Source organism: Periplaneta americana, chromosome 13 (assembly GCF_040183065.1).
Source record: "Periplaneta americana isolate PAMFEO1 chromosome 13, P.americana_PAMFEO1_priV1, whole genome shotgun sequence".
In the NCBI taxonomy this organism is placed as follows: Eukaryota; Metazoa; Arthropoda; class Insecta; order Blattodea; family Blattidae; genus Periplaneta; species Periplaneta americana.
Window position 1 is genome coordinate 129,879,080 of NC_091129.1, and position 21,063 is coordinate 129,900,142.

General features: G+C 35.8%; 2 protein-coding genes across 6 annotated transcripts in view; both read left to right on the forward strand.

Annotated features, from left to right (window-relative positions):
* The window catches only part of LOC138712437 (uncharacterized), a 197,072-nt gene extending 189,810 nt beyond the window's left edge, over positions 1–7,262 (forward strand). For all 3 annotated transcript variants that reach the window (XM_069844257.1, XM_069844259.1, XM_069844258.1), the window contains 2 exons: positions 3,684–3,785; positions 6,716–7,262. In XM_069844257.1, the coding sequence (XP_069700358.1) occupies positions 3,684–3,785; positions 6,716–6,856 (243 nt within the window). In that variant the 3' untranslated portion in view covers positions 6,857–7,262. The remainder of the gene's footprint in view (positions 1–3,683; positions 3,786–6,715) is intronic.
* gudu (Armadillo repeat-containing protein gudu) overlaps positions 7,167–21,063 on the forward strand; it is an 88,203-nt gene continuing 74,306 nt past the window's right edge. For 2 of the 3 annotated variants that reach the window (XM_069844245.1, XM_069844249.1), the window contains exons 1-2: positions 7,167–7,300; positions 19,860–20,088. In XM_069844245.1, the coding sequence (XP_069700346.1) occupies positions 19,909–20,088 (180 nt within the window). In that variant the 5' untranslated portion in view covers positions 7,167–7,300; positions 19,860–19,908. Of the gene's footprint in view, positions 7,301–15,982; positions 16,070–19,859; positions 20,089–21,063 lie in introns of those variants that run through there. The other variant, XM_069844248.1, reaches the window with a different exon arrangement.

The following is a 21,063-nucleotide window of genomic DNA, read 5'->3' on the forward strand; positions in this document are numbered from 1 at the left end:
CTACTTTTTCTAGTGTTTATAAATGATCTTGCCCCAATAATAAAAGATGTAGGTCATCCCATATTATTTGCAGATGACACAAGTATAGTAATTACAGCCAATAACTCCAACACATTCCAATCTTCAACAGAGGAAATTCTCTTCAAAATATGTAACTGGTTCTCAGTCAATAAATTGGTATTAAATTGTAACAAAACTAACATAATTCAATTTAAATCCTGTCCAAATTCAACGTCGCAAATTTTTAGCGCAATATTTAACAATAGATACCTATTAGAAACAACAACAACAAATTTCTTTTCTTAAAAATCGATAATGTGTTAAATTGGAAAAATAATATTAAAGAAATTACCCCCAAACTAAATTCAGCTTGTTTTGCTATTAGATCTATGCAAAAGATAATAAATATCAATACCTTAAAAACAATACACTTTGCATACTTCCACTCGGTAATGAGTTTTGGAATAATATTCTGGGGAAATTCCACAGATAGTAACAGTATATTTCTATTACAAAAAAGAGTAATTAGAATAAGAGTAGGTGCCAAATCTAGGGAATCCTGTAGGACTATTTAAAAAAACTACAAATAATTCCCATGACTTGTCAGTATATCTTTTCATTAATAATCTTCCTCGTATGTAATCGTGAAAACTTTGTAACTAATTCAACAGTTCATAGCATAAATACAAATCAAAAAATGACTTTCATACTCCATCGGCAAGTCTATCGTGCTACCAAAAAGGAGTGCGTTATATGACAGTAAACATTTTTAATAGCCTCCCTATCGATATAAAAAATGAAACTCAAAACATAAAATTATTTAGGACCAAATTAAAGAAGTACCTAATTTCTCACGCCTTCTACTCTGTAGGTGAATTCATGACATTCAATAACACTTCATGAAATTGATACTAAAACTATGTGTCGTGCTAGTAGACTATATTGTAAATCTCGGCTGTATATATTTCATCTAGACTGTGACTATAAATTAAGACTGTATAATAGTATTAAGTTTTTTGACTTGTTCCATATTCTAGCTGTAAGCAATGTATGAATACCATGGAATGTTAATAAATACAATACAATACAATACCAGAACAAGTATTATGTAATTGCTTGAATTTAATAAGGCGATATATATATATGTTTTATTTTTTTTCAAATTATCTTGAAATCGCATGCGATGATTTTTTTTCTCAAAGCAGATTTTAGAAGCCCTGTAAAATGTTTTTCTTCTGGTACTTTGATGGCATATCCAATCAATCGGAATCGATTTTGTTTAATCTTAGTTACAATATCTGTTTATATAGTCTATGGGGCAAGTTTCATTTCTTAATAATTATTCTCCATTCTGTTATATCACGATGAACAACTATTTAGAGTTTGGAATACGGCTGACTCGCTGGGCTGCTGATCCGGAGCTGCGTTCGGGCTTGGGTTGGATCCCCCTTTGGATTTTGGTTTCTTCGGAGGTTTTCCCCAGCCGTGGGACTGAAGCCGGATGGTCTATGGCGAGTCCTTGGCATCAACCCCTTTGATTTGATTACCTGGTTGGGTTTTTCCGAGGTTTCCCCCACCGAAAAGGCAAATGCCGGGTAATATTTTGGCGAATCCTCGGACCTCATCTCATCTCACTACATCTCGCCAAAATGTAAAAAAAAAAAATGTAAAAAAATTGTACAAAATTGTAAAAATTGTAGAAAATTACTAAATTGTAAAACTATAAAAATTTGTAAAAATTGTAATTATAATATTGTAAAATGTTGACATGTTCCACATCTTAAAGCTTCATTGCTCATGTAAGATCTATGGAATAAAATAAATGAATGAATGAATGAACAGAGAAATAGACACAAGTGGGGGAAAAAAGACAGGGCGAACGAACTATTCCCTCCTCAGAGAATAAAATAAATGCACACAGATGATGATTATGGTGATAAGGACGACAGAATACATGCTGCACCTTGTTAATATTGTGCCGATTTTTATCAGTCGACTTTGGAAAAGGATTACAATTTCCATTTGTGAGCAGAGATATCATATCACAGTTCAAACAGAAGTCTTAGTCAATCGTGAATTGTTTGTGCTGCTTCTTTCATATCACATGGCCTTAAACATTATACAATTAGTAGTGGTTTCTACCTCAGATTGTTAATAGGAAATACTAAATGGACGGCCAAATTCGGAATCGCACTTAATCCAAATAAGACTTAAGTTATTATAATTATTGGACATACCTAAACGGCTTAGTTAACTGTCTTAATAACTGTAATCTTCCAGTCGTAATACTTAACAACATACTAATCTCTTATTCATCTGTCGTAAAAAAATCTTGGTTTCTTTTTCGATACTAATCTAAATTGGAATTTCCAAGTTAAAGAAACGATAAAAAAAAATCTGTTCCTTCATTCACTGTTTGAATCACTTAAGAAATTCTTGCTCCAACAACTAAAACTTACCCTAGTACTGTATAAACCCTAGTAATGCCGCACTTCGATTATTGTGACGTTCTGTTAAGTGACATAAGTTCTGAACTGCCAGACGAGCTACAGCGAGTTCAGAAAATGTGCGTCAGATACGTGTGCAACATCCGGCGATATGATCACATATCACCGTCCTTCGCAAGTCTTTCGTAGCTCCGACTCAAAGAACGTAGAACTTTACACTCTTTGTCTTTACTCTTTCGAATTCTGCACACATCAACACCAAATTACCTTTCGTCTCGTTTCTCTTATCTATTTTATTTTTATTTTATTGGGTTATTTTACGACGCTGTATCAACATCTCTGGTTATTTAGCGTCTGAATGAAATGAAGGTGATAATGCCGGTGAAGTGAGTGCGGGGTCCAGCACCGAAAGTTACCTAGCATTTGCTCGTATTGGATTGAGGGAAAACCCCGGAAAAAACCTCAACTTGCCTCGACCGGGATTCGAACCCGGGCCACCTGGTTTCGCGGCCAGACGCGCTGACCGTTACTCCACAGGTGTGGACTCTCTTATCTATAGGCCTACTCTAACCACGACGTAAATACCAGATCATTTATCTGTGGCACACTAAGTATACCGGTACCTCTTCATAGAACATCTTGTTACTTCTCATCTTTTACCGTCTCCACCTCGCGACAAAGGAATCCTTGTCACAAAGTATTAGGGGCTGAAAGACAATATACATTTTTAAAATTAGCTTAAAGGATAACCTTCTTAGCAATTCACTCTAATTATACTGACTTAACGGTCATTGACAATATGGTAACTTCTTTCCTTAGGAATGCATCCTGATAGCGCTGTATTTTCACAATATTGTCTTATAATAATCTCTTCCTATTATGTGGCATTATTTGAAATATATTTACATTCTATCTATTTTAGTTCAATTCTGCTACACAGTTTGTATTTCATTGTTTAATTAATAGTTCATAGTATTTCACTGTTTAATTCATAAGTAACTCTTGTATACATGTAACTTTTATCAAAATCAAATTGCTGTGTTCTTTGTAACTTGTAAGTTCATATGTATGTATGTATATTTTTTGCTGATTGAGTGGAAGTTATTATTATATTTAATTGTAATATTAAATGCCCATACCATTCGCCAAGAAAGAAAGGGAGCAAGTAATAAAAATAATCCAGATTTATCGTTGTTCTGGTTGAATGTAGACATACTTAGGAATCCATTGTTACAGGACTTGGCACTGATGCTGCCCGAGGCTGTGGCCATAATAGCTGTGTCCATCATCACTATCACAGAGTGCAAGACTGCACATATGAACAGCCAAGTTCTTGGGGTGAGTCTGTCCATTAAGCTAGAATCTTGAAACAATTAAATAGAATATTATTGTAACATAGATTGCATTCCATAGATCGATTATAACTTAAAAACTAAAAACATATTGAGAGCTTGTAAAGTCAAATATTATATTTGTTTAATTCATAATCTGAAACTATATAAAATGTTCAGCAGTAGGCCTAATTTTAATTTCCTCTTCAGTTTTGTAAAAATTTGTTCAAATTTGGTCACATAATAATTTTTCAGAAGACATTAAGTTTATATAAAAAATTATAAACTTGAAAAACTTTGTATTTAACAACTGGATCCCCTTAACGTAGGACAGAGGTAAAATTTGAATTTTCTAAACCAATTAAGATATAAACATATTATATTATATAAATGCTAATTTGGAAAGCAACCAAACTATAATTATTAAAGTAGCGAATTTTTTTCCTTAAAATAAAAAGAATTTCTAAGAATCTATCTTCTCTATGAAAATTCGATGGTCTTTGCGTAAAGGTAGGTAAGTCATAAAAATAAGTTTCGAGATAAATGAAAATAAGCTTCGGACCCTTATTTAAAATAATTTTCTATACAAATAAAACACATCAAATGCTAGCATTACTTTGTTTTTTGCACACTCATATGTAGAATTTAACTTGTGTCCTGGGGAACAAAACTCCATATGCACAAAAAAAAAAAAAAACCTCCTTTACTCGAACACCGTCGAATTGAAGATTTTGCACTAAATTTTTTGTCATACTTTCCCAAAGGTTAAATTAACTCCAACACAAGAAGATATTTGCATTTTCTTAGGTCTTACATTAAAAAAAAAAAAAGAACGTAAGTTTGAAAAAAAAAAAGGTAAAATTTTGTGAAATTTTTAAAATTGCATTTTATTAGTCTATTATACTTTTTTCTAGCCCTACTATAAAAAAAATCGGGCAAATCGCAATATAGCGAACGTAGAAGCTCCGCCCACGACCCCTTTCACTTTTCCCCTACTAGTTCAACAGACACTCTACGTGATAGGCGAGTGTTGTGTCGAATGCACATTTCATGTTGGTGGGGATAACTTCCCCTACTGGCGTTCGCTATATTGCGATTTATCCAAAAAAAAAAACCTCCCTGTTTTAGTATTAGGTTCGTTTCTGCAGGAGTTTCCAACGATTTGAAACCGTCATGAGCACATGCGCACTCCAATTTTACACATACGAGTGGTAAAGTCGAAGTGCGACTGCTCATGAAGATTGCAAACTGTTAGAAACTGCTGCAGAAACAAACCTCTTAATTACAATTTGCATAAAAATGGCTGTCCTAGAACAATATTTGAATCTATTTGTTTTGAAAGGGCATGTCACTAATTTGAATGGTTTGGAAATTAAGGAAATTCATGTAAAATAAATCATTAACACACTAGAAATGCTTCTCAAAATGTCACGTAGGTCTACATTATTAAGGAATAGAAAAAGAAAAACAATTATTCATTCAAACCTCTTAATATATATATATATATATATATATATATATAATTATTTTTTTGTTTTGCTTGTTCTCCTGAAATTTACGTCAATTGACTGATGCCCTTTAAAATCATTTGTGGGAGAAGAGAGATGTTAAAGACCAAACAATTATCAAATATAGGGTTTACGATTTAACTGTGAAGCATGTATTATGTATTGGAACAGTGAAGTCGTAAAACCCCACCAATCATTCTTGAAAAAACTGTATAAAGCCGAAATATTTAAAGCTTTGACGGCTAGGTCTTCTAAACTGTGCAAACTTTTATAAATGGCCGTCGTAACAGCTGATTCTAGCGGTGAGACTGACATTCCATGCACATAATAAGCAGACAACAAGGATTAATATTTATTTATTTATTTATTTATTTATTTATTTATTTATTTATTTATGTTCAGGGTGTTTGAGAATAAGGTGCTAAGGAAAATATTTGGGGCTAAGCGGGATGAAGTTACAGGAGAATGGAGAAAGTTACACAACACAGAACTGCACGCATTGTATTCTTCACCTGACATAATTAGGAACATTAAATCCAGACGTTTGAGATGGGCAGGGCATGTAGCACGTATGGGCGAATCCAGAAATACATATAGAGTGTTAGTTGGGAGACCGGAGGGAAAAAGACCTTTAGGGAGGCCGAGACGTAGATGGGAGGATAATATTAAAATGGATTTGAGGGAGGTGGGGTATGATGATAGAGACTGGATTAATCTTGCACAGGATAGGGACCGCTGGCGGGCTTATGTGAGGGCGGCAATGAACCTGCGGGTTCCTTAAAAGCCATTTGTAAGTAAGTATTTATTTATTTATTCTGGTGTAGTTAAGGCCATCAGGCCTTCTCTTCCACAACACCAGGAATACAAATGCAATAATAGAAATAAACAGAAAAAAATACACTACATACAAAATAAAGCTACACAAGAAATAGAGAGAGAGAGCGAGAGAGAGAGGAAAAAACACTATAAACAAAGTAAAGCCACACAAAAATATACACAAGTTGCAGTCACACAAACTTTAAATGAGTGATTAAGTATCATAATTAATTGTATCCTAACTAATTAACTAAGATAAACAAGAAACTTGGAATTTCAATCTAGATTAAAAAAGAAAAAAAACACAAATCAATACTTCTAGCAATACCTAAAAACATTAACTAAGACAAAATGTTCCAATTTAATTTTGAATTGTGATAAAGTCCGGCAGTCCCTGACGTCATTAGGTAACGAATTCCAGAGGCGAGGTATTTCTACAGTATAGGAAGATGAGTATAAAGACGTTCTATGATTAGGGATAGAAAGAAGTGCTTGATGTCGGTTTCGAAGAGTTGTAAGAGCAAAAACCGACATTTATTACGAAATTATAGAAATGTGGTCTCATTTCTCCCTCAAAGAACAAGGTTATTAGCGATATTGGTTATTTTTGCAGCCCTTGGGTTTGACGGGCGCTGCGCTGATGGCTGCTAGTGCTGCAGCGACCTACATTATGTGGAGATATCGCAACCAGGAGCCACCCCCTTCCACCCCCGCCCCCGAGGAGCAGAAGCCCCGCGTGTCGCACTTCGCCTAGTGCGGTGCACGGACAGGTTGAACCGGTCTGGTGGTCCAAGCGGCTTCCTGAAACCGTCTGCAGATTGTTGTAAATTCAACCGTGCGAGTGTATGCTACATATTATTATCGATATACTCTATGAATATTTGACAATTGGATTGAAATGACAATAGCAGTTCGCATAAATACGTGTGCAAATTTCAGAGGACGCCTTCCTTAAACTCTTCATTACAAGTCAAGCGTCAAGTGAGTGCAGTGCTCTAGGACAAGATCACTATAAGAAACGATAAGTCTATACAGTATTCGGAACAGTGTTTTACTTTTTAACCATGTGTTGTGTATCATAGAACTATTGTGTTTAAGACTCAAAGCTTACTTTCTGGAAAAGTAATATGATAAATAAAATCGAGTTCGTGACTTGCTGAGTTCTGCTGTTGGAGATACACTCAGTTTTGATGTGATTGTGAGTACACTATTTACAATACTGTAAGTCAATATAACGGGTTACATCAGCTGCTTGTCTATGCGGATGACGTGAATATGTCAGGAGAAAATCCACAAACGATTAGGGAAAACACGGGAAATTTTACTGGAAGCAAGTAAAGAGATAGGTTTGGAAGTAAATCCCGAAAAGACAAAGTATATGATTATGTCTCGTGACGAGAATATTGTACGAAATGCAAATATAAAAATTGGAAATTTATCTTTTGAAGAGGTGGAGAAGTTCAAATATCTGGGAGCAACAGTAACAAATATAAATGATACTCGGGAGGAAATTAAACACAGACTAAATATGGGAAATGCCTGTTATTATTCGGTTGAGAATCTTTTATCATCCAGTCTGCTGTCGAAAAATCTGAAAGTTAGAATTTATGAAACAGTTATATTACCGGTTGTTCTGTATGGTTGTGAAACTTGGACTCTCACTTTGAGTGAGGAACATAGGTTAAGGGTGTTTGAGAATAAGGTGCTTAGGAAAATATTTGGGGCTAAGAGGTATGAAGTTAAAGGAGAATGGAGAAAGTTACACAACGCAGAACTACACGCATTGTATTCTTCACCTGACAATTAGGAACATTAAATCCAGACGTTTGAGATGGGCAGGGCATGTAGCACGTATGGGCGAATCCAGAAATGAATATAGAGTGTTAGTTGGGAGGCCGGAGGGAAAAAGACCTTTAGGGAGGCCGAGACGTAGATGGAAAGATAATATTAAAATGGATTTGAGGGAGGTGGGATATGATGATAGAGACTGGATTAATCTTGCTCAGGATAGGGACCTATGGCGGGCTTATGTGAGGGCGGCAATGAACCTCCGGGTTCCTTAAAAGCCAGTAAGTAAGTAAGTCAATATAATAATTATTTACTTCAGTTGACGGCGCGTTTTCTCGACGAAATTTATTCCGAACTCCTTGATTTTACTTTGTGAATATGTACAAACTACTAAAATTGAGCGGAAAGCAATCATTTTCATTTTATCTAGTGACGTGTATAATCTCGAGTAGACTTCATAGAGCGCTAACTTACAGATGACAAGAGCTGACTGAAGTTCGTGGGTTTACCGTATTTGGCACATACTGATGGTAGCGTCTGATCGTGGGGATCGTGTTTCACTGTGTTTTACCCTCCGTCGACGTACATTTCCGTAAAATGTTATGTTTTATTTAACGACGCTCGCAACTGCAGAGGTTATATCAGCGTCGCCGGATGTGCCGGAATTTTGTCCCGCAGGAGTTCTTTTACATGCCAGTAAATCTACTGACATGAGCCTGTCACATTTAAGCACACTGGCCCGGGATCGAACCCGCAACCTTGGGCATAGAAGGCCAGCGCTATACCAACTTGCCAACCAGGTCGACATTATTTCCGTAAATATTGCGTGTATCTTAGATGAGGGGATAGTTGATTGGCGTGAGGCCAAGGTATGGGACAAAGTTAGAGTGGGTTAGATGAGGGAAGAGATAAGTGATAGGAGACCGAGGACTGTGACAGGGTTAAAGTGGGTTAGTTGAGAAGATAGTTAAGTGACGTGATGCCAAGGAATGTAACAAGATTAGAGTGGGTTAAATGAGGCGATAGATAAGTGACAGGAGACCGGGAAAGGTTACAGAGTTACAGTTATTTATTACTGCTTTCCGATTAATGTTACTAGTTTCTGCGTATTTCCGATGTTAAATCAATAAGTTCTAAATAAATTAAGTTGAGAAAATGAGTCGTCAGCTGAAGTACACAATTATCTTTATGCTCGACCATGCCGAAATGTAGTAATTATACACCTGGTATCAGTCCTTTAATGCATGTCATTAAAGTACACCTATTCATTAAAGTTCAGGTTTTCGATTATTCTCGGATATGCAATCGAAAGACAACGAGGGAAACGTCACGGAGGCTGGAAATCCAATACTGTCGCAGAAGGTTATGTTCTGTTACTATAATAATTAGCATTAATTGTAAATAACATTCAAATAAATTCAATTTGTCATCTCGTTTTTCAATTCTAAATCAATTTTCACGTTATATCAAAATTAATTCATGTTATTCTCTACAGTACATCAAGGTCAATGACATTATTGTTCCTCGGAAAAAATCAATACTTTCGCGTCTGCGCACATCTCACAATTTACTAGCGATGCACAAGGTCACTTCCGATCTTCAGTCAGATACGAATAAAATGAATATTTCTGAATAATGTCAAGTTAGAAAAATGGTCGAGCATAAAAAGTCGTATGAAACTTGCCTATAATGGTAATTAAGACGCTCGTATGAAAATTATGAAACTTGCTTTCGCTCGTTTCATAAACAAACATACTCGCATCTTAATTACTATCATTATAGGCTCGTTGCATAATGTACTATTAATATATTTTGATTATATATAGGTCGATAAAAGAATGACTCTGACGTCAGTGACGTTGGAGAGGATAGAGTTCTGGAACTTGATATGCTTTCAGTTGTGCTTTTCACGTGACTTAGTTCATACTTCTCATTTTCATAAAGAGTGCCCAAGGTTGCTCGAGAGTTGTTAGTGTATAAAGTTTATGAAGTAACATTTTCCAGGTTCTTATTATGCAAAGTATGTAGAGATATTGTGATGCTGTAAAAAACATTAACTTCAAGATAACACATTTCTTGCATTTGTGATGCCGAAAATTTGACTTGTGCAGGTCTTCATGAGGATCAAGTTTTCTTAAACTACTGACCGCAGTTAGATTGTAGTTAATACAGAGTGATTCAGCACCTCTACAACAAACTCTGGGATCGATAGATCTCGCAATGAGGATCATTTTTCGTAAAAAACTTATGTTCTCTGTTGCCTCGTTTAGGAGCTAAGCGACATCGAAAGAAGATAGGTTTAAGTGACATTAACAATGAATGAAATGAATTATTTTTCAAGTATGTTTACTGACAAGTTACAGGTGTTCAAAGTGTAGTGAGGAAAGTTGAAAAAAACCAGAGGCGGTATGCTGCTCGAAGATTTGCCCTTGGCGTACCCCAATTTAAAAAAAAGGCATACCCCTCCCTTACAACATACACATACATGCTGTATACAATAAATTGTTTCGTGCAGTCAGTAATGTAGGCCTAAATCTTTGGAGTTTACGCAACACATTAAATTTCTTAATAAAATAATTTCAAGTTGACTCGGCTATTTATTAGATTATTTTGCAATGTCCATTGAGACTTATCATTTAAAATAATGTTAAAGCTTCAAAGTGCCTTACTTAATTATATTAATAAAAAGTGCAACAACGACAGAAATGACGGTCACTAAATTGGCAACAATGACCATCACAAGCTACAGACCACAGCCTTCTATGCTTGAAATACTATCGTTGTAAGCATTTCAGGGGTTGACTTATCAAATAAACGTGTCTAAATACACGTTGAATACAGTTCGAGAAGGCTGTGGTTTATATTTACGAAGCAAACAGGCAGTACTCTGCTGTGAAGAAATATATAAACAAATTTTTATGGATCACATTTTTTCAGTGACGGTATGTCATTTTTCACTAACGGTATGTTTTCTGGTCATAGAAACCAGTGGTGGTGGTTATAGGCCTTTGTCGAATTTGGTCAAAAACAGCTAATACTCGCATACTTCCTCTCTGGTGTCAATTCGAGTGGTGTATTACTCCACATGTCCCAAAAGAAAAAAAAAAAGATTAAGTAAGGGCGTAAAGTGGGGTGATCACGCTGGTCACGCAATCCCATCCATTGCTCCCCGTAGTTGTTCAGATGTGCTAAACAGCAGTAATGGAGTTCCTGTATCATTTGCACTGAACAAACGGATAAGAATGTGGTTTCGAGATGGGGCCACAGCACATTATGCTCTAACAGTTCGCCAGAAACTAAATGAAATGTTCGGTGTGCACTTTGTTGGACGAGGTGGACTTCAGTCATGGCCTCCACGGTCACCAGACCTCACACCACTTGATTTCTTTTATGGCGATTTGTGGAAGAGCACGTTTCTCAGACAGAGCCTACATCTATAGACGACTTGAAACAAAGGATCACTCATGGTACTGTATTGGTGGTGGTGGTGGTGGTGGTAGGAGCTTAGTCACCTCCAAGAGTACTTCTCATGGATGGGTAAACATGTATATGGTTCATCATAAAATCCGTCAACACTTAACAATTGCAGTACTATTTGGTCATATATTATTTTATGGATGACGGTAAATAACGAATTATCGGTGAAATAATGATATAATTCCGCAAAAATCTAACCCAACATGGAATACATTCACCAACATTTTTTATTGGAAACTTCGGAAATTGAACCATATTTCTTGAAGCATTATATCTCGATGTAGGCCTACGTATATCAACTCTTCATTCAAACTATTGTTGAATAGATTTTGTAACAGCTATTAAGCAGAAAATTTTTATTCTGATAAGACGGTAAAATGATACTCATTTCACCATGAAACTATAGGCAACAATCATTCATTCTTTCGTATATTAATAAGTGAAGATATAATCAGAAATGTTTCATAGCTTTTATCTACTGTACATCGCTCCATAAAAAAGATAAATAATCCATTAGCGGAAAGCTTTGCCTTGTGATCCATTACTATTTTATCTTAAGTTAAATACTATATTAAGATTGTTTCACAATAATTTCCATTTTTAATGCGTGTTACACTCCATCAGTCCACAGGTTTAATTGTTTGCCGCCTGACAAAGCCGAGAACACTTTCCCTGTGGAGTGGTTTTAATTATGTTAACAGCAAATTGTTTGCTTGTTTGGGCCAAAGTGCTTCATGACAATGTATCCACTTAAGCGATTTCATCTATTACTATGCATATTCGAGAGTTTGAGGGGAAAATATTTCAACCTGAACGAAATATTTATGACAGCGATGACCAAAACTCGAACGGCAGTGATTACACGCGAGAGACAGTCTATGAAGTACGGAGACGGGGGAGAGTACATGGCATGAAAACTACAACCAGTGGTGGTTCGTGCACTAACATTGAGTTCTTCATCAATCCCGCGAGAATAAAAATAGCAAGCTTTGCTTTATCAGTAATGTCACTACTGTCATCAAGAACCAATTAAAAATATATACAAATTTTCTTGCTTTAATATTCCTCATGAACACAATCAGAAATATCCTGAATTCTCTTCTGGATATTTAGTCGAGAAATGCGTAAGTTTTCAAAATTAATTAACAACTTTCATTGGACAAATTATATTTTAGGCATTTTGATCATTACGCTTTTATAAAACTCTCCTTCGTTGGAAGTCTTAAGAAAACGAACTATTTCGTTCGCCACTACATAGCTGGCTTCCTTACATTTATTTATGTCATCTTTCTCTTCATGATGATGATTGAAGGATGATTTCAGTTCTTGGAGTTTAATAGCTCGTTTCATTACTACACTAGCACGTAATATTAAACCAATTATTATTATTATTATTATTATTATTATTATTATTATTATTATTATTATTATTATTATTATTTATCAGCAAGTGTTACCATAATTCTTATATACGTACCTCAATATATATAGCTTACATCTTCCCTTGTATGATAAAATAATAAACTACGCCATATCGCCATTTTTTTTTAATCTTTTGATGACTATTATCAGTTATTTACTAGTTATTGACTTAATAATAATAATATGCCTGTGTATTCGGCGTAATGACCTGTAATGTCGCTTCTATATAAACTACTACTGCTACTAATTGAACCGTTGAGCAAAGCAACATATTACATTTTCTCCGACCGAACAGCGAATAAATTCCTCTTCCAATTCTGTACGAAACCTTCCGTTCCTGCTCGTAGAGACAGAGGGTTTGTAGAGCGACGACATGGTACCGACACTGCTTACCTTTAGTACGTGAGCGAGACAGAGAGCAATGTACAGGAAACTCCCCTTACTAGTATGAATGTCTTTGATTACACGATGTAATCACGATACCCAGTTTGGTCACCGCTGATTTATGAATTCGCTATATTACATTTATAGTGGCCAGAGTGTCATAATTCGTTGTATCTTTTAAATTGTCCGTGTCTATGAAAACAAGTTGAAATAATATTACAACATGCGACCAACTTTACCTCAAATTCGCATAAATTTAATGATTTTTGGAATGTATATAGAATTTATCTTCGAAGAAAAGGAAGAATTGAAGGGCTTCCTGCAAAAACGAGGTACGTAGCTCTATTTTTACAAAATTGTGGAAAACAACAAAAAACATGAAAACTCAAATTTTAACTGAGCTTCTTTCCTTTTTCAGAGTATGTCCTAGGTACCTAGGAGTTCCATTACATCACTCACTCATTTATTACAATCAACAATTTAGGGGGGGGGGCGCATTCAGAAAGTCAAATGGGCAAGTAACAACCCACCTAGTCGTTGATTCAGTTTGTCCGCTTACAATAAAATCTTGCTTATACATTATATTACATCGCAGTGGTGAATAAATTAGCAGCCTTGTAAGTGGAAGACTGTTCTAGCCTAGAGCCTAATTATGTCCTCAGAACGCGATTGCTGAACCTATTTTTTCTTATTTAAAATGAGCCTGCTTCTGTCACTATTCCACTAAATTCCGGATTTTTAAATCCGATAGATGTTGAACGTCAGTATATTTCTGTGCAAATATAGTACGATTTCTTCGTATCGTAAATAAAGATTCGCTATTCAAATAGGTGCTGGATTCCCACGAATTAAACTGAATTGCACTGAATGGAAGTCGGCTGTATACTAATTCTCTAACCTGACGTCCTTTCAGCCCATAACACAAAATCTCCCAATATTTGATCCGGGGGAAAAGAACACATTAGGCTATATCCTTGGCTGTTGCGTGTAGCAATGTGAAAACATTGTCACGTCATAACTTCCCTTAAGAGAAATGTACGACAACAACCGGAAAGAGGATTACGAGCAAAACTACAACTTTCTTCCGGATAGCGTCTTCATCCAGAACTGATTTATTTACTTGCACTGTACCGTACTGTACATTTTACCAATAACATTACTGCAAGAGTGACTATAATTAGGCTAACTACTTACATAATTCATGTCAATTAATTGGAGGCTAATTTACTATAATGCTTAACTCTATTCACCAAATTAAACAAATAACTTAATTGTGTTCAAGTAAATTCTCCTTGATGTAAGAGTTCATAAGCACCTTCGATTTTCCGTTATTTGGCCGAGGCGCATGCATTCCTTGTTGAGAATCTGTCAACAGTGACGCATTCTGGTAAATTACCAATTTCAGAATTCTGGTACTAACTTTGTAACTTTGGTGCCTTTCTTTTCCATCGACAAGTAACAGTTCTACTATTATATGTGAGGGGGCCCGGTTCAGAATATGTTTAATGCAGTTTTTGGTGAAATTGAGATATATACCAAATCAGGTATTCTGGAACATACTCTACTAAATGTAGTAACTATGGGTATCAAATTGTACCGTATTTCCATACAAAAAAGGCGTCTAAAAGTATGGTTCCGCTGCAAAACCTGCTTAATGCATGAAGAGAATAATAAGAACGCATGTTTTAAGGTCGTTAGAGACGCTTAGTAATGTAATAGCGTTTGCAGACTCCAGAGAGTCTTTCTAGTGTTATTAACAGATGAGGAAAGAAATATTTTGCTCTAACTAAATCTTCATAACCATTGTTTTGGTGGGGCAGATATATTATAGGAGCTATCCATCACCGCAATGAGCATCACTACTGTGAAAAAAATAGAAATGAAAAGGTCAGCGAAAGTAACGTTTGATTGGCGTTTTTAGTAATCGATATTCCATAAGCTGCAGTCGATTATCGACAAGCTGTAAATGTTACTTAAGTAAGGAAATTAAATATTATTTTTCCATTCCTTGTATTGTATTTTTCCTGCATCAGCAATAAAATATGGCGTTGTTACTAAAACTGTCGGTTAATTTAGAGGTTGAACCAACTAAAGGCGTATATACATGGTTCAACTTTTCTTTCAATTTTACGCATTCAAGCAATGCATGCAGTAGTGCATGAAACGCATTCAATTGTTCTTGCCTTTTTCCACTAAAAATGAGAACGCATGCGGCAATTGAAAGTTATCCATTGCCATTGGGTATCTTGTGCGGTATTTCGTTCAACATTAGCATGTACGTGGCCAACAGTTGATTGTTCTAGGCGGCTGTGTGAGTAAGCTGAAAATTGTTTTTTTTTTTTTTTTTTTTTTTGTGATTTTGGCCCTTTTAAGCTGAAAATGATGAAGTAGATTAGTATTATTGAAGATTATTGCAAGCTGAGTTCTTATGAAATTCAAAGATCAAAGCTGATATCAATAAAAAGAAGAGGAAAAATTCCCTCAGTGAATTAGGAAATAGGCCTAAGTATGGCTTCAGACACCAAATAAGTAAAGAACAAAATTAAGAGTTTAAGATCATAATTTTCAAAGGAGTAAGAAGAAAATGAAAAGTGGCAGTGCACATGTAGACACAAAATCTGCATGCGTCTTAATTGAACGTGCGTTTTCAACTTGCATCTTTCAGTATCCTCTCCACATTGCATGCGTACACGCACAGATAGTTGAACCGTGTAGATACAGTTCTAGAAGTTACTTCATTATGTTTCTACTTTCCAGATTTCGATCTTGTGTTCAGTGGTTATAATAATGTGATGTGTAAATCGTACTTCAATTGTTTTTTATTCTTTAAGAAAAAATGGACTTGTGTGTGATGTATTTTGATTTAGGGTGAATGTTAAAAATTTGCAAATATGCTGTAAGTATTATTACATAATAGCGTGTAGAATATAGAATTTTGAACTTTTTAAATTTATTTAAAGTATTTAATGTTCTCACTATCGTTACTATAACTTACTGTTAAAGAGAGAGAGGGATTGGTCTAAACATGCATATGCTTCTACTGAATAATTGTTTAATAAGCAAATAGTAAATCACGTTAATTTAAAATACAAAATCTCCCGGTTATGTTCATTTTAGGAGTATGTTTATTTTTTACAAAAGAACAACCTTTAAGTCAGCTCTCAGACATGGATCACACTGAATACACACTGAGATTTCTGGGAAGAGCTGACTATGCGGCGGATTTAAAAAGTGTTGAACCCGAGACGGTGATACATGCCGTTCTTATAGTTTTTTATGCTCGACCATGCCGAAATGTAGTAATTATACACCTGGTAGCAGCCTTTAATGCACCTCATTAAAGTACACCTATTCATTATAATTCAGTTGTTCAGCCAATGATAAATTACCATTGTACCATTATAAAAGCGCAAGTATCGATTATTCTCGAAAGACAATTAGCGAAAAGTCACAGAGGCTGGAAATCCAATACTGTCGCAGAAGGTTATGTTCTGTTACTATAATAATTAGCGTTAATTGTAAATAATAATCAAATAAATTCAATTTGTCACCTCGTTTTTCAATGTCTAAATCAATTTCAAGGTTATATCAAGATTAATGTTCATTTTACTCTCTAGATTATATCAAGGTCAATGACATTTGTTTCTAGGAAAAAATCAATACTTTCGCGTCTGCGCACATCTCACAATTTACGAGATATTGCACAAGGTCAGTTCCGCTCCCCAGTCAGATGAGAATAACATTTAATACTTGTGAATAATTTCAAGTTAGAAATATGGTCGAGCATAAAAAGTCGTATGAAACTTGCCTATAATGGTAATTAAGACGCTCGTATGAAAATTATGAAACTCGCTTGCGCTCGTTGCATAAACATACTCGCGTCTTAATTACTACCATTATAGGCTTGTTGCATAATGTACTATTATTCACTTACACTACACAACACTCCGCTGTTACTAATATGTATATTTATTTGTCACTGAACTTGACCGAAAATAAATACTGCAGATCTTTGTAGCATTATATATTTTATAATTATACCATATTGAACAATTTAATGAATTTTAGATGTCACGGCGGTTCAGTGGCTAGACCGCTGGACTCACAAACCTGTGGACCCGAGTTCTAACCCCACATTTATAACTGGTTTGCGTAAGCATGCAGTCCAGATAATACGGTTCCCTATAGCATCCCAACATATCTCCATCATCATCATCATCATCATCATCATCATCATCATCATCATCATCGTGACTGTAGAGTAGACCAGCCTCCTATAGAGCATCCTGGGCAACGACTCTGGCAGTAAATTGGTCTACGCCGCTAGCTTCATATGGCTGAATTATGAACAGTCAAGTAGGCCCTCATTAGTCATTAGCAAAGCAAAATATTGATTTGATAAATCATTGAGAAACAATCATTGCTTCAAAGCTGAAGATAGGATTCTTGCACACGTATTAACAAGAAAAAATACGGTCAATATAGGATGCAGCAGAATGTAGTACCGTGACTCGCATACAGACGACATCGATCTGAGAAAGCTACTGAAGTCCCAGGGAGGCGGAGAAAGGAACTCCGTCGGACCAGGGTGTTGTAGCAGAATTGATAAATGGCACGAAACAGTGAATCACAGTACTTGCAGGAATGCTGTCCTGAGGACTTCAATAATCATCCCATAAAGAATAAGGTCGACATAATGTGAAAGCACTCGGGCCCTCCTCAGTAAAAAGAAACAGACCTAGGGCTCCTCTAAGTTCCGTTCTCCAAATCACAGGTGAATTAGAAAATGTCAATTCCGGCGAATTAAAAACATATTCAACACCTCATAAAACCCTAGACATTGCAAGAAGAATAGCGTACACACCTTTCGTAAAGCGGTGATTATTATTAAACACTTTTATTTCAGTGTTATTGTATTATTAAAATTAACAATTTACTTACTTACAAATGGCTTTTAAGGAACCCGAGGGTTCATTGCCGCCATCACATAAGCCCGCCATCGGTTCCTATCCTGAGCAAGATTAATCCAGTCCATACCATCATATCCCACCTTCCTCAAACACATCTTTATATTATCCTCCCATCTACGTCTCGGTCTCCCCAAAGGTCTTTTTCCCTCCAGCCTCCCAACTAACACTCTATATGTATTTCTGGGTTAGCCCATATTTGCTACATGCCCTGCCCATATCAAACGTCTGGATTTGATATTCCATGTCAGGTGAAAAATACAATGCGTGCAGTTCTGCATTGCGTAACTTTCTCTATTCTCCTATCACTTCATCCCTCTTAGCCCCAAATATTTAGCACGTTATTCTCGAACCCCTTAACCTCTGTTCCTCTCTCAAAGTGAGAGTCCAAGTTTTACAACCATACAGAACAACCGATAATAAAACTGTTTTATAAATTCTAACTTTCAGTTTTTTCAGAGCAGACTGGATGCCAAAAGCTTCTCAACCGAAAAATAACAGGCATTTTCCATGTTAACTTAAAATATTGAAAATAAGTGTCACACCATGTCCTACTTTTTAATGAAAAATTCTACTATTTTAAATAAAATGTCACATTTTTATTATCAGGTAACCCTAATTCCACATGAAACGCATGAGAAATTCTGTCCAGCTGTTTGCTGACAACATAAAGTGCACTATAGTCCATTGTAGTCTATTCAGTTGTTTTTCACGAGAAATGAGGGGTATTTTGATCGGTTTTCATTATGTATGCCTGTTGCAAGTAGCCAAAGTTGGGGTGTAGTCAATATAATTATACTGCAGGGCTGTTTCTTCTGCAACTGGTACTGATGATTTTAATTTACTTCTTTTGTGGTTTATGGATGGACGGTACAGAACTTCATCATGATTATTACACCACAGATAAGTAGGATTATCAGAAATGTGAAATAGGTGTAGGTACAATTGTGTGACAATGTGACCTGTTCTGGCTCTTGTTAAAAATGTTTGAACATGTCTGGGCAAGTTTTTGAACATTTCCATGTCATTTGGTTTCTTTTGTACAGATTGTAAAATTTTTCCCTTATCAGAAGAGAGCCAATTGTTGATCCATAGGTTTGTAAAATGAGACTTTACTGAAGCAAAAGCACTGGATAGAGATATCACTTGAAGAGGTCTTGGTTGCAAATATGTTGCCTGCTTTGCAATATTATCGACTTTCTCGTTTCCACATATGCCACAATGACTAGGTATCCACTGAAATGTTATTTCCTTTTGGAGTTTTTTTAGTTTTACTTAGTTGTTTCTGAATTTGAATAATTCTATGGGCGTATAGGTTTGGTACATATTTAATTACATTAAATAATAATAATAATAATAATAATAATAATAATGATAATAATAATACCATATTTCAATAGGTATATAGATATTCTCCGTAGAATTTGTGGAGTGCCAGTCACAAAACAAGACTTCCGCGCAACTGGCGTCATAGCTGGTTGGGCTAATGAGTAGTCAGTGAACGAAAGCAGGGACAAGTGGGAGAGAGAACAGAACAAGCTGTGAACTCTCGCCCTCCCGCTCGGTCGCTAGCTTGGGGAAGTGAAGGGAGCAGGCTCCGCTCTCTCCAGAGTGACGTCATGTGCCAGTTTACAGAATCAACGGACAAAATATATAAACATATATTTATGCATTTCCGAATTTCTTTCATGATTTAACAAAAAACTCTTGCAATTACAGTGGTGTGGAATCGAAGGACTCGCAGAGAGCGAGCGTGGAGGAGCACAAGATGCCCATGATCTCAGAGCCTCGGTATGTCATCGTGAAAGAGGTGGAAGATGAGAGCGAAGGCTCCACCCCAGCGGACTCTTCCGAAGAAGGCGATGAACTACGATGGCACGAAGTGGCACAGGGACCGGATGTTCCTTCGGAGTACTGGCACGTCCAGAAACTCATCAAATATATGAAGGTTGGTGATGAAGAGTCCTTGAAGTCACCGGCGTAGCTCAGGCGGTAGGAGCGTTTGCCTGCTGATCTGAAGCTGCTCTCGAGCGCAGTTTTATTTCCCGCCTGCTCTAATTACCAAAGTTAGCTTTCGTGAAATATCAGCATTTCGACCGCTTGAAAATATCAAATGTTATACCTACTTTGTAGAAAACTGCAACTACAGTTTGCTTGTGTTTTATTTGTCCAGCGATATTATAATTTATGCAAGTACGCACTTACGAGTATTACCCTTACAGAGCTTCTCTTCCAGATGCATGTTAAATAAAGCAGCTGATAGATTACATTCAAATAACTGAAACATTTATGTGCTTGGCATTTTTCGAGAAATCTGGCCATTCTTTATGTTAATACGGTGACATCATCAAAACACACTACGTCACGCAAGTGATAAGAGCCACTCTGTTCCTCTCAGACGGGGAATGTGTACAGTAAATGTAAAAGCATAACGAAATAGTCAATTTAATTTCAGCTTAATAAAAAATTATTCTTACATAAATGAGGTGATTAATAAATGTGGGAGATGTAAAGACAGAAATAGTTAATTTAACATATACGCGGCATTAGAAAACAAAAGTAGGATTCTAAATTTCTTAATTTCCAAATGAATGCAATTCTCTATAGTGATAAATAGACCGCGGAACTTTATGCAATTGCATGTTTTTATTGATTTGGCATATTGAAAAAGTAAAAGTGGATCTTTGCCGATCGTGGTTTTTATGTTCGAATAAAACCAATTTTACTTTGCATCAATGCTTATTTTGGGAGTTTTCCCTTTCAAATGCATATTTATTTTCATTTTGCATATTTAAATGCATATATTAACATATTTTCTTGTTTTACCTTATTTATTATCTGATTTAAAATTTCCCTCTGGTAAAAGTAAGAATAATTTCCAAGAAATATAAAAATTTTAGGCCTGTGCGAAATAAAACAAATA